At 44.9% G+C, this 15,076-nt stretch overlaps 1 protein-coding gene across 3 annotated transcripts in view; it reads right to left on the reverse strand.

The window, feature by feature from the left end:
• MCTP1 (multiple C2 and transmembrane domain containing 1) overlaps positions 1–15,076 on the reverse strand; it is a 1,531,547-nt gene that overhangs the window by 569,001 nt on the left and 947,470 nt on the right. For all 3 annotated transcript variants that reach the window (XM_069751887.1, XM_069751881.1, XM_069751897.1), the window contains exons 14-15: positions 14,864–14,965; positions 14,409–14,483 (exon numbers count right to left, since the gene is read on the reverse strand). In XM_069751887.1, coding sequence (XP_069607988.1) covers positions 14,409–14,483; positions 14,864–14,965 — 177 coding nt within the window. The remainder of the gene's footprint in view (positions 1–14,408; positions 14,484–14,863; positions 14,966–15,076) is intronic.

Consider the following 15,076-nt stretch of genomic DNA (forward strand, 5'->3'; position numbering starts at 1 on the left):
ACAATCACAATCCCTATGCGGAGGTAGGGTATCGGACTTGGGCTCATCAAATACATCCCGGTAATCAGACAAGAACTCTGGAACCTCAGAAGGGGTGGATGACGAAATAGACAGAAATGGGACATCACCATGTACCCCCTGACAACCCCAGCTGGACACAGACATGGATTTCCAATCTAATACTGGATTATGGACTTGTAGCCATGGCAACCCCAACACGACCACATCATGCAGATTATGCAACACCAGAAAGCGAATAACCTCCTGATGTGCAGGAGCCATGCACATGGTCAGCTGGGTCCAGTACTGAGGCTTATTCTTGGCCAAAGGCGTAGCATCAATTCCTCTCAATGGAATAGGACACTGCAAGGGCTCCAAGAAAAACCCACAATGCCTAGCATACTCCAAGTCCATCAAATTCAGGGCAGCGCCTGAATCCACAAATGCCATGACAGAATAAGATGACAAAGAGCAGATCAAGGTAACGGACAAAAGAAATTTTGACTGTACCGTACCAATGGTGGCAGACCTAGCGAACCGCTTAGTGCGTTTAGGACAATCAGAGATAGCATGAGTGGAATCACCACAGTAGAAACACAGCCCATTCAGACGTCTGTGTTCTTGCCGTTCAACTCTGGTCAAAGTCCTATCGCACTGCATAGGCTCAGGTTTATGCTCAGATAATACCGCCAAATGGTGCACAGATTTACGCTCACGCAAGCGTCGACCGATCTGAATGGCCAAAGACATAGACTCATTCAGACCAGCAGGCATAGGAAATCCCACCATGACATCCTTAAGGGCTTCAGAGAGACCCTTTCTGAAAATAGCTGTGAGCGCACCTTCATTCCATTGAGTGAGTACGGACCACTTTCTAAATTTCTGACAATATACCTCGATCTCATCCTGACCCTGACACAGAGCCAGCAAATTTTTCTCTGCCTGATCCACTGAATTAGGTTCATCGTACAGCAATCCGAGCGCCAGGAAAAACGCATCGATATTACTTAATGCAGGATCTCCTGACGCAAGAGAAAATGCCCAGTCCTGAGGGTCGCCACGTAAAAAAGAAATAATGATCCTAACTTGTTGAACTGGGTCACCAGAGGAGCGAGGTTTCAAAGCCAGAAATAGTTTACAATTATTTTTGAAACTCAGAAATTTAGTTCTATCTCCAAAAAACAAATCAGGAATAGGAATTCTTGGTTCTAACATGGAATTCTGAACCACAAAGTCTTGAATATTTTGTACTCTTGCCGTGAGCTGATCCACACATGAAGACAGACCTTTAATGTCCATCGCTACACCTGTGTCCTGAACCACCCAAATGTCTAGGGGAAAAAAAGGCAAAACACAGTGCAGAGAAAAAAAAATGGTCTCAGAACTTCTTTTTTCCCTCTATTGAGAATCATTAGTACTTTTGGCCTCCAGTACTGTTATGATAAGGTAATTCAGTACCACAATGGACATAGAAGTCAGAGCACATACAGTGACCTGACAATAACCCAAAAACATAGAACGAGCTCTGAGACGTGGGAACTCTGCTGACCGCAATCCCTAATCCTCTCCAACCACACTAGAGGCAGCCGTGGATTGCGCCTAACGCTCCCTATGCAACTCGGCACAGCCTGAGAAACTAGCTAGCCTGAAGATAGAAAATAAGCCTACCTTGCCTCAGAGAAATACCCCAAAGGAAAAGGCAGCCCCCACATATAATGACTGTGAGTTAAGATGAAAAGACAAACGTAGAGATGAAATAGATTTAGCAAAGTGAGGCCCGACTTTCTGAACAGAGCGAGGATAGGAAAGGTAACTTTGCGGTCAACACAAAACCCTACAAAAAACCACGCAAAGGGGCAAAAAGACCCTCCGTACCGAACTAACGGCACGGGGGTACACCCTCTGCGTCCCAGAGCTTCCAGTAAGCAAGAGAAAACAAATAGCAAGCTGGACAGAAAAAAACAGCAATCAAAATAGCAAAAGCGGAACTTAGCTATGCAGAGCAGCAGGCCACAGGAACGATCCAGGAGGAAACAGGTCCAATACTAGAACATTGACTGGAGGCCAGGATCAAAGCACTAGGTGGAGTTAAATAGAGCAGCACCTAACGACATCACCACATCACCTGAGGAAGGAAACTCAGAAGCCGCAGTACCACTCTCCTCCACCAACGGAAGCTCACAGAGAGAATCAGCCGAAGTACCACTTGTGACCACAGGAGGGAGCTCTGCCACAGAATTCACAACAAACCACAGTCTAATCTTAACCCTATTTCCAACCCTAGCCCTAATTCCAACCCTAACTCTAATTCCAACCCTAACCCTAAGGCTATGTGCCCACGTTGCGGATTCATGTGAGATTTTTCCGCACCATTTTTGAAAAATCCGCAGGTAAAAGGCACTGCATTTTACCTGCGGATTTACCGCGGATTTCCAGTGTTTTTTGTGCGGATTTCACTTGCGGATTCCTATTGAGGAACAGGTGTAAAACGCTGCGGAATCCGCACAAAGAATTGACATGCTGCGGAAAATACAACACAGCGTTTCCGCGTGGTATTTTACGCACCATGGGCACAGCGGATTTGGTTTTCCATAGGTTTACGTGGTACTGTAAACCTGATGGAAAACTGCTACGAATCCGCAGCGGCGAATCCGCTGCGGATCCGCAGCCAAATCCGCACCATGTGCACATAGCCTAAGGCTAGGTTCACATTGCGTTAGTGCAATCCGTTTAGCGCATATGCTAATGGAATGCGCTAACGCAATGTACTGAAAGGGATTGCGCTAGCGAGAACGGACCCAAAAACGCTGCAAGCAGCGTTCGAGGTCCGTCAGAAAATAACGGGACATCGCTAACGCATGCCAAAAATGGCATACGTTAGCGATGCGTTAGATACATTGTGGTCAATGGCTGCGCTAACGGATCCGTTACATTGCGTTAGTGGCGCTATGTAACGGATTCTGTTAGCGGACTGCCACTAACGCAATGTGAACCCAGCCTAATTCTAACCCTAACCCTAGTTCTAACCCTAATTCTAGCCCTAACCCTAGCCCTAACCCTAGCCCTAGCCCTACCTCTAACCCTAGCCCTAACCCTAGTGGGGGAAAAAAAAATATTTTCTTTATTTTATTTTTGTCCCTACCTATGGGCGTGATAAAGGGGGGGTTTATTTATTATTTTTTTTATTTTGATCGCTGTGATAGGTTCTATCACAGCAATCAAAATGTACTTGTAACGAATCTGCCGGCGGGCAGATTCAACGGGCGCACTGCGCATGCGCCCACCATTTTGCAAGATGGCGGCGCCCATGGAGGAGACGGACGGACACCGGGAGGGACACGGGAGGTCGGTAAGTACGATGGGGGGGATCGAACAGCGGGGGGAGCGGACAGGAGGACGGAGGGGAGCGGAGGACAGCTAATGACCGGACGGAGGACGGAGGGGAGGAGATCGTTGGCGGTGGGGGGGCAAATCGTGATCTCCCGCCATGGCTGATGCTATTGCAGCATCGGCCATGGCTGGATTGTAATATTTCACCAATTTTCATTGGTGAAATATTATTATCGCTCTGATTGAAAGTGAAACGTCACTTTCAACAGCCAATCAGAGCGATCGTAGCCACAGGGGGGAAAAGCCACCCCCCCGGGCTAAAGTACCACTCCCCCTGTCCCTGCTGATCGGGTGAAAATGGAGTTAACCCTTTCACTTGATCTGCAGGGACACGATCATTCTGTGACACAGCATATGCGTCACAGGTCGGATTGGCAACCGACTTTCATGACGCATACGCTGTGTCACAGGTCGGGAAGGGGTTAAAGAACTGAAAATGCTCATTTGTGGAATTTGCAGCATTAGGAGGTCACATTCACTGAACAAAAAAGCTATTTAACTCCAAAACATCCTGGCATGTGCCCTAATGCGGCTGTCCCAACTGTCTTCCCCGGTGGCTGCATTCTGCCGCCCCCCCAGACTGGGAGTCACCAGTTCTCTGATCTGACGGCCAGCACAGAGAAACTACAGCATGCCAGCTCCCATAGTTCAATAGTACTCGCCTCTAAGAGAGTTTCTCGCATTGCAGTTGCAAATGTGACCGCGGCCTAAGTGTGCAAATCACATATGTGCCTGGGACAGAGGGATGCCAAACTGATTTCTTGCCCTGGGTGCCAGAAAACCTAAATACACCTCTGATAGACCCTACATTTCAGGTGTGAATTCAAGATTTTCAAACTGACAATGTTCATATAGTTATGCTTTGAAGTATGATCCCAACTTTTTGGGTACAGATGTGACAAGGTACACATCATTGGGTACAGATGTGACAGATTTTGGTACAGATGTGACAAGGAGCATAGGAGGCACATGTGAATTTTTTGAAAATTTATAATAATAAATAATTGTATTTATATAGCGCCAAAATGTTCCGCAGTGCTTTACAATTATAGAGGGGATTTGTACAGTAGACATTACAGCATAACAATAATCACAGTTCAAAACAAATACCAAGAGGAGTGAGGGCCCTGCTCGCAAGCTTACAAACTATGAGGAAAAAGTTGAGACACAAGAGGTGGATGGTATCAATTGCTTTAGTTGTTCGGACGAGCCATAGTGTAAGGATCGAGTGTTCATGTACAGCTGCATGAACCAGTTAACAGCCTAAATATGTAACAGTACAGACACAGAGGACTAATAACTGCATAAAGCGTATGAGAACATGATGCGAGGAACCTGATTATGGTTTAAGTTTTTTGAATGTGCCATCCAGGGATAGTTAGGTTAATGCGTTGAGGCGGAAGGCCAGTCTGAACAAATGCGTTTTTAGGGCACGCTTAAAACTGTCCGGATTGGGGATTAATCGTATTAACCTTGGTAGTGCATTCCAAAGAATTGGCGCAGTATGTGAAAAGTCTTGGAGATCGGAGTGGGAGGTTCTGATTATTGAGGATGCTAATCTCAGGTCATTAGCAGAGTGGAGAGCACGGGTAGGGTGGTAGGCTGAGACCAAGGAGGAGATGTAGGGTGGTGCTGAGCCATGGAGTGCTTTGTGGATGAGGGTAATAGTTTTGTACTGGATTCTGGAGTGGATGGGTAACCAGTGTAATGACTGGCATCGGTATAATGATTGGTGAGGAATATGATCCTGGCTGCAGCATTCAGGACAGATTGGAGACAGAAGAGTTTGGTAAAAGGGAGGCCGATTAGTAGAGAATTACAATAATCCAGACGAGAATGAATACGTGAAACAGTAAGAGTTTTTGCAGAGTCGAAAGTAAGAAAAGGGCGAATTCTAGAAATGTTTTTGAGATGCAGATCAGAAGAGCGAGCCAGTGTTCGGAAGTGGGGGGTGAATGAAAGCTCGGAATCAAGTATGACCCCAAGGCAGCGGGCATGTTGCTTGGGAGTAATGGTGGAACCACACACGGAGATGGCAATGTCAGGCAAAGGTAGGTTAGTACAGGGAGAAAACACAAGGAGTTCAGTTTTTGACAGGTTCAGTTTCAGATAGAGGGAGGACATTTTATATCATATGGATTTTTTTGAAAATGCTTTTCAAAATTTTGCATTTGCGTCTGCATGGGTAAAATATTAACAAAGATAATCTTGTGGCATATTGGGTAGAAGTCTGTCAGTTCTGAGTGGAATGGTGTTATTTTCCATTTCTCTATCTTGGTTCTGGCCTGAGTTATGAGGAGAAATGCAAAGGCATGCAACATAGAAATTTGTGTTTTTTTTTTTTTTTTTTTTTAATGTAAATTAATTTTAAGAAAACGAAAGAATATAGAAATGTTTTTTCTTCACATTTTGCATTCTCTAACACACTTTTACCACAGGACAAAATCTTAAAAGAATTAAAAACATAGAGGAATATTGCATTGGTTCACTTGAAATGGTATAGTGGGCTTTGCTCAGTAACGGGATGGTGGTAACATTCAGACATGTTATACGGTGCTGTTTAGTTTGCCATTGTATAGTGGTTTTATTGGTAATTATTGTCTTAGCATAGTGGACTTTGTTCAGTAATAGTATAGATATACCGTATTTTTCGTTTTATAAGAAGCACCTGATTATAAGACGCACCTCCAAATTTGGTGAAGAAAAAGAGAAAAAAATAATTTTATGTTAAATGAGGGTCTGTCTTATAATGCCAGTGTCCGTCTTACAAATCATATGTATGTCCCTCATCCTGGTATCTATATAACCCCCATCCTGGCACATGGCCCCCCTGTGCTGGCACATTGCCCCCTTGTGCTGATGGCACACTGCCCCCCTGTGCTGCTGGCACACTGCCCCCCCATCTCATCCTGGATATGGTCCCCCATCACTATAAGCCTCCCTGCTGGCACGCACATGACCCCCTAGTCACTACATGCCCCCCTGCTGGCACACACATAGCCCCCCCAGTCAATACATGCCCCCCGGCTGGCATGCACATCGCCCCTCAATCACTACATGCCCCCCTGCAGGCGCACACATGGTCCCCCAGTCACTACATGCCCCCCCTGCTGGCACGCACATCGCCCCCCAGTCACTACATGCCCCCCTGCAGGCGCACACATGGCCCCCCAGTCACTACATGCCCCCCTGCAGGCACACACATGGCCCCCCAGTCACTACATGCCCCCCCTGCTGGCACGCACATCGCCCCCCAGTCACTACATGCCCCCCTGCAGGCACACACATGGCCCCCCAGTCACTACATGCCCCCCCTGCTGGCACGCACATCGCCCCCCAGTCACTACATTCCCCCCTGCAGGCACACACATGGCCCCCCAGTCACTACATGCCCCCCCTGCTGGCACGCACATCGCCCCCCAGTCACTACATGCCCCCCTGCAGGCGCACACATGGCCCCCCAGTCACTACATGCCCCCCTGCAGGCGCACACATGGCCCCCCAGTCACTACATGCCCCCCCTGCTGGCACGCACATCGCCCCCCAGTCACTACATGCCCCCCTGCTGGCAGGCACATGATAAAATAACAAACACTTAACTCAACTTCTGATGATGGCTCCGTTCTCCCAGCTCCTCGGTTGTGCTTCCTGTTTCCCAGGCATCAGATCATGTGACCTGGGCACACAGTGATGACATCACTGTGCTGTGCCGATCACATGATCGTGTGTCGGCACAGACACAGGAAGCACAACCGAGGAACTGGGAGCACGGAGCCATGATCAGAAGATGAGTTAAGTGTTTGTTATTTTATCATGTGCCTGCCAGCAGGGGGGCATATAGTGACTGGGGGGGGGGCTATGTGTGTGCCTGCAGGGGGGCATATTCATGATGGGAGGAGGGGGAGTGCAGGCACATGTAATATGCACTGCTCCCCTGTCAAGCAACTCGACAAGGCTTCAGCACCGAAGTGATGGACAGCGGGTGCAGTGAATATTATATGAGGCTAATGAGCGGGAGAACAGGACCTCCTGCTGTCTCTGCAGCCTGCAGCCAGCCCACTCCAGCCCCCTGACACCACTCCAGAGCTGCCCCCCCCTCCTCTACAGCACAGCACACAGATTCGGATTATAATTCGCACCCCCCACTTTCCCCCAAAATGTGTGGGGAACAAAAGTGCATTTTATAATCTGAAAAATACGGTATATATTATTTGGTAACTGTATGACTTTTTTATTTAGACTATGACTATGTTATTTAGACCTATTACTGATAAAATTATTTTATTGCTGCATTTTCTGTGAGATTTATATATTATATTTATTGCATTATTATTTTATATGGAAGGCAAACATAAGAAGGCCATTTGGGCTCACACATATAAGTGGTAGTGGAGAAGGGGCCAGGAGCAAATTTTGCCCCGCTGTCCACAGAACTCTAGTTACGTCATTGGATGGGGCACCCCCCAGATGTTGGTTAGGGAGTTTTGACAAAAGAGATCATGTGCATGATGTGGAGCACAATATCATTTACTGGGCTTATCACTTACTGGGATTCTTGCTGCAATTTTGAAATGAAAATCATTGCTTTCTCTGCTACAGATCTTACAGTTCTCTAAATGCTGAGCTCTGAAAACCCCCACCCACATCACTGATTGGGAAATTTCTGTGTACACTGTGCATACTCAGAAAGCTGCCAATCTGTGGTGAGGACGGAGTTATACAGAACTCATGAATATGGAGAACTACAATACAGGAAATTTACTAGTCCTCTAATGATAATCTCCTGCTGATAAAATAAGACTTTATCAAAATTACAGCAAACAGCCCACATTCTGAGTAGAAACAAGCCAAACTAATCAGAAACGATGGATCACAGTTCTCAGTCGAGAGCCTCTGCCTCTTTATTTCATCAATTTGTACAGGGATTGGACCCTGAACCTCACTGACCATAACATCTAACACGTCACTGTGTCATGTCATAAGATTTTAAAATGGTGCTGTAGGTGCCCATCAATGACTTTTGACTGCATTCATTTGTCTTCATATTACATTTTATTTCAAATACTTACCGTAAACATTTTGATGATTATTAGCCATGAAATTGTATTACCGTATGTAAATGGCAATTGGCTGATAATACAGATAGACCCTCTTAGATGACGGTTAAGAGGTTAAAATGGCGTGCACTTGGGCTGCCATGTTTGTACAATACTGCAGCCCAACCTGAGGCTTAGCTTCACAGAAGAAATCTTACAATAAACTGCAAAATTGCAATATTACAATGTAACAATACAAAAAAGCACACTGGCGCTAGGCTGTATCACTAAAGCTCCAGGCACCTAGGCAGGTTGTGTGTGCCCCCCTGCCGACCAATAATAAATATATAAATAAATATTACAATGTATTGTACAAGCTACCGCAGGTTCAAGATGCTTAAGGAGACTCATATAAAAATGTGAAGAAACAATGAAATATATAACAAAAATATACCTAAAAGTTCAAGACACCCTCCTTTTTTGGAACATTAATTAGAATCTAAAAAAAAGTTCTTGGAAAGTGAGAAGGCAGAAAGCAGAATTTTCTGCCCAAGGGCCTACATAAACCTGAAGCAGGACCTGAGTGTTGAAACCTATATGATCAGGACAAAGAAAACATGTGAACATATACATGATTAAATAGTTTATAACAATGGTTCCTGGAGAAGGATGCAGGAGTGTGGGAGAAAACCGGAGAACCTGGAGGAAATCCACACAAACACGAGGAGAACATACAGACTCCTTGCAGATATGGTCCTTGGCATGTGGAAAACAGTTTAACCCCTTAGTGACAGAGCCAATTTGGTACTTAATGACCGAGCCAATTTTTGCAATTCTGACCACTGTCACTTTATGAGGTTATAACTCTGGAACGCTTCAACGGATCCCGCTGATTCTGAGAATGTTTTTTCGTGACATATTGTACTTCATGTTAGTGGTAACATTTCTTCGATATTACTTGCGATTATTTATGAAAAAAACGGAAATATGGCGAAATTTTTTTAAATTTTGCAATTTTCAAACTTTGTATTTTTATGCCCTTAAATCAGAGAGATATGTCACGAAAAATAGTTAATAAATAACATTTTCCACATGTCTACTTTACATCAGCACAATTTTGGAAACAAATTTTTTTTTGTTAGGGAGTTATAAGGGTTAAAAGTTGACCAGCAATTTCTCATTTTTACAACACCATTTTTTTTTAGGGACCACATCACATTTGAAGTCATTTTGAGGGGTCTATATGATAGAAAATAATGAAGTGTGACACCATTCTAAAAACTACACCCCTCAAGGTTCTCAAAACCACATTCAAGAAGTTTATTAACCCTTTACGTGCTTCACAGGAACTGAAACAATGTGGAAGGAAAAAATGAACATTTAACTTTTTTTTGCAAACATCTTAATTCAGAACCATTTTTTTTATTTTCACAAGTGTAAAAACAGAAATGTAACCATAAATTTTGTTATGCAATTTCTCCTGAATACGCCAATACCCCAAATGTGTGGGTAAACCACTGTTAGGGCGCACCGCAGAACTTAGAAGTGAAGGAGCGCCGTTTGACTTTTTCAATGCAGAATTGGCTGGAATTGAGATCGGACGCCATGTCACGTTTAGAGAGCCCCTGATGTGCCTAAACAGTGGAAACTCCCCACAAGTGACACCATTTTGGAAACTAGACCCCTTAAGGAACTTATCTAGATGTGTGGTGAGCACTTTGAACCCCCAAGTGCTTCACAGAAGTTTATAACGTAGAGCCGTGAAAATAAAAAATCGCTTTTGTTTACACACAAATGATCTTTTCGCCCACAAATTCTTATTTTCACAAGGGTAACAGGAGAAATTAGACCACAAAAGTTGTTGTACGATTTCTCCTGAATACGTCGATACCCCATATGTGAGGGTAAACCGCTGTTTGGGCGCACCGCAGAACTTGGAAGTGAAGGAGTGCTGTTTTACTTTTTCAATGTAGAATTGGCTGGAATTGAGATTGGACGCCATGTCGCGTTTGGAGAGCCCCTGATGTGCCTAAACAGTGGAAACCCCCCACAAGTGACACCATTTTGGAAACTAGACCCCTTAAGGAACTTATCTAGATGTGTGGCGAGCACTTTGAACCCCCATGTGCTTCACAGAAGTTTATAACGTAGAGCCGTGAAAAAAAAAATTGCATTTTTTCTACAAAAATGATCTTTTTGCCCACAAATTTTTATTTTCACAAGGGTAACAGGAGAAATTAGACCACTAAAGTTGTTGTGCAATTTCTCCTGAGTACGTCGATACCCAATATGTGGGGGTAAACCACTGTTTGGGCGCACCGCAGAGCTTGGAAGAGAAAGAGTGCCGTTTTACTTTTTCAATGTAGAATTGGCTGGAATTGAGATCGGACGCCATGTCGCGTTTGGAGAGCCCCTGATGTGCCTAAACAGTAGAAATCCCCCACAAGTGACCCCATTTTGGAAACTAGACCCCCCATTGAACTTATCTAGATGTGTGGTGAGAACCTTGAATGCCCAAGTGCTTCACAGAAGTTTATAATGCAGAGCCGTGAAAATAAAAAATATTTTTTTTTTCCACAAAAAAGATTTTTTAGCCCCCAAGTTTTTATTTTCACAAGGGTAACAAGAGAAATTGGACCCCAAAAGTTGTTGTCCAATTTGTCCTGAGTATGCTGGTACCCCATATGTGGGGGTAAACCACTGTTTGGGCGCACGGCAGAGCTCGGAAGGAAGGAGCGCCGTTTTGGAATGCAGACTTTGATAGAATGGTCTGTGGGCATTATGTTGCGATTGCAGAGCCCCTGATGTACCTAAACTGTAGTAACCCCCCACAAGTGACCCCATTTTGGAAACTAGACCCCCCAAGGAACTTATCTAGATGTGTGGTGAGAACTTTGAATGCCCAAGTGCTTCACAGAAGTTTAGAATGCAGAGTCGTGAAAATAAAAAATATTTTTTTTTTCACAAAAAAGATTTTGTAGCCCCCAAGTTTTTATTTTCACAAGGGTAACAAGAGAAATTGGACCCCAGAAGTTGTTGTCCAATTTATCCGGAGTACGCTGATGCCCCATATGTGGGGGTAACCCACTGTTTGGGCGCACGGCAGAGCTCAGAAGGGAGGGAGCACCATTTGACTTTTTGAGCGCAAAATTGGCTGTCGTGTTTGGAGACCCCCTGATGAACCTAAACAGTGGAAACCCCCCAATTCTAGCTCCAACCCTAACCCCAACACACCCCTAACCCTAATCCCAACCTGATCCATAATCCTAATCCCTAACCCTAACCATAATCACAACCCTAACCCCAAAACAACCCTAATGTCAACCCTAACCATAACCCTAATCAAAACCCTAAATCCAACACACCCCTAATCCTAATCTCAACCCTGACCTCAAACCTAACCCTAATCCCAATACACACCTAATCACAACCCTAACCTTAACCCTAATCCCAAACCTAACCCTAATCCCAAGCGTAACCCTAATGCCAACCCTAACCCTAATACCAACCCTAATCCAAACCCTAACCCTAATCCCAGCTCTAACCCTAACTTTAGCCCCAACCCTACCCCTAACCCTACCCCTAACCCTACCCCTACTCCTAACCCTACCCCTACCCCTAACCCTACCACTAACCCTAACCCTACCCCTAACCCTACCCCTAACCCTAACCCTAACCCTAACCCTAACCCTACCCCTAACCCTAATTTTAGCCCCAACTGCTGTTCTCCTGCCGGCCGGCAGATGGAGACAGATGGCGGGCGCACTGGGCATGCGTCCGCCATGTTCTTCTGCCGGCGGCCAGGAGGAGCAGCAAGAGGATCCAGGGACCAAGGTGAGTATGCGATCACATCAGAGGACAGAGAATTACACTTTACTTTTTTTTTTGCGGTCGCCGGTAAACAGTTAATTACCGGCGATCGCAAAACAGGGGTCGGTAATACCGACCCCGATCATGCTCTTTGAGGTCTCGGCTACCCCCGGCAGCCGAGACCCCAAAGATTCTCCCGGTGCCGGCCGGCGGGCGCACTGCGCATGCGCCCGCCATTTTGAAGATGGCGGCGCCCACCGAGAGACACGAGGAGCATCGGGGGAGCTAGGTGAGTATTGGGGGGCCACCTGGGACCCCTTTTCTCTGTCCTCCGATGTGCGATCACATCGGAGGACAGAGAAATTAAAAAGAGATCGCTTTTATTTTATTTTTTTTGCGATCGCCGGTAAACGGTTAATTACCGGCGATCGCAAATGCGGGGTGGGTTAAAAACCCCCCGAATCATGTTCTCTGGGGTCTCGGCTACCCCCGTCAGCCGAGACCCCGGAGAAAATCGGCCTCAGGGGGGCGCTATTCACTTTTTCCACAGCGCCGTTAATTAACGGCGCTGTGGTTTAAGTACCCTTAGCGGCCGCCGTTAAAAGGCGTATCGGCGGTCGCTAAGGGGTTAAGATTATTTAGTGGGGCTTCTAACAAGTTTAGGATTTCCTGCTCTTAATTATGAGAGAATATCCAACTGACAGTCAAAACAGGAAAAAAATCTCTGTCTCTGTTCAGAATTATTCTATTTTCATTTTACAAACTAGCTGAATATCATCCATGATTATTCCACACTAACAACTCATTTATTCCAGATCTTTAATTTAATATTCAATCTTTGACCGACTCTTTGCTACTTTCCATGCCCTTGTCTTCCAATGTTATCACCGAAATGTAAATGAAGTACTATATAATAAAAATATTAAGTGTAATTAACACAAAGTACATCATTATCTACAATAGAGCGCAGAATTATGGAGCTAAATAGCAATCTGGGTCAAATAAAGGATGACAAACTTCTGCCTTCGCCAGCTACGTTTCACTGTTCTATGTGAAGATGAGATAAACAGTAATATCATCAATATGATAAATGAGGCAGGATTACCGGCTTGTACTTCACACCCGGCATTCTGTCACTGACAGGTTGCAACTTCTAAAAGAATTAAGAGCACATATCTGAATATGTCCGCGTCTGCCTTTATGCAATTTACTTTTCTCCATGAGATCATCCTGGTTATTCTAAACCTGGCCTTCCCATGAGAATATTTGTCCTTATGACAACCTCCCAACCCCCAAGCATCAGATGGTTCCATACAATTCCGTTATTTACGCAGTCTGAGACAAGAATAATTTAAGTTATGATTGAGGTACATTGTCAGGATGGTGTCGAGGAGCCCCGTTCCCCTGTGAATAGCCCCATCTCACTCTTATTGTTATTATTTTTTACACGACATATGCAAAGAACAGCCCTATTAAAGGAATCAGAGCTGAGCAAGGTCCCTGCTAGAAATACATTCTGCTGCCAGACCTTCCCTATGTGAAAACGTTGCGAAAAGTCAGATATGTCTTCTTCAATAAAAAAATATACATAATTGTATTAGAGAATATATTTATATAGAATCATCATAACATATAATGAAACAAAGCTGATTTTGTCGTTTGGCACAGCTCTATGAGGTTTTTCTGTTTTTACATGGGACCCGCACTGTTCGGATTCCCACTGCCAAGAGGTAATGAACTTTTATTCCTCCTGGCAGAGTATAGGTTTCAGTCATGGGATGCCACCAGCGTGGCTACAGTCATCGCTCTGTGTATAGAGAACCGCGGCGGTCAGTCAGTGCCCCAACCGGTTACAGTACATGGAGCGGTGACTAAACGCACGCCGGTGCCACCCCTATGACTGAAACCCAAAGAATAAAGTTAATTTCCTCCTGACATCGGGGGTCTAAGTGCAGGTGCCGGGCAGGTTCAGAACACTATTAACCTGCAGATTAACCCCATATATGCAGGTTAATAGAGATTTTTCACTTGATGGGTTCCCTTTAAGAAGATGCTGACTCACAGCGGTTTAATGATAAGTCCAGCTCTGATGGAAAGATGTTTCCATGACTTTTATACCAGTACGATCTTTTCGTAGAATATCGAGTTGTCAATTGTCAGCGCCTTATTTACCTGTTTGGAAAGTCTTTGTTCCTCCTCAACATATTTCTGTTCTTTTGGCATAAGTGTAGCCAGACTGGCTTTTACCTGCGGATAATAATGACACGTATTGGAGATGAGACGACTCACACAAAATGATCGGTTTTCTAGCTTAATTGTAATCTGTGACCGACACATGCACCCTGATTGAAAATTCACAAAAGCAAACCGTATAAAGGACATAAATGTATAATACCAAGGGAGGGTAACTCGCCTGCATACTTAACAGGAGCAATGTCATTGCTAGCAACAACAGCTGAATTGAAATTTGTGGGGAGCGTGCGCCATGCTGTGGCTGTGTCGCTCCTTGTCTTCACTTGCGGGGAGGTTGAAATGAAATGTCTAACATTCATATACTTTTATATGTGGGGAAACAAAAGGAACTGAGCTTTTTTAGAAGTGAGAAGAAAGGCAAAGTTAAGACTTACAGCATTAAAAATCACATCTATTTCAAGATGGATGACCCCCTTTGTTGGCCCTGTCAGCTGCTTGTTTTTCAAGACGTAGGCTTTCTGTTCACCATTTTGAATCTGTGGGAAGAAAGACATGACAGCCGTCTGTCTCATGGTCTCCACTGAATACACTCCCCCGGCCACCTTTGACCCCCAGCTGCTGAAACTGACAAGGAGTCCAAAACAACT

Source organism: Ranitomeya imitator, chromosome 1 (genome assembly GCF_032444005.1).
Source record: "Ranitomeya imitator isolate aRanImi1 chromosome 1, aRanImi1.pri, whole genome shotgun sequence".
NCBI lineage: Eukaryota > Metazoa > Chordata > Amphibia > Anura > Dendrobatidae > Ranitomeya > Ranitomeya imitator.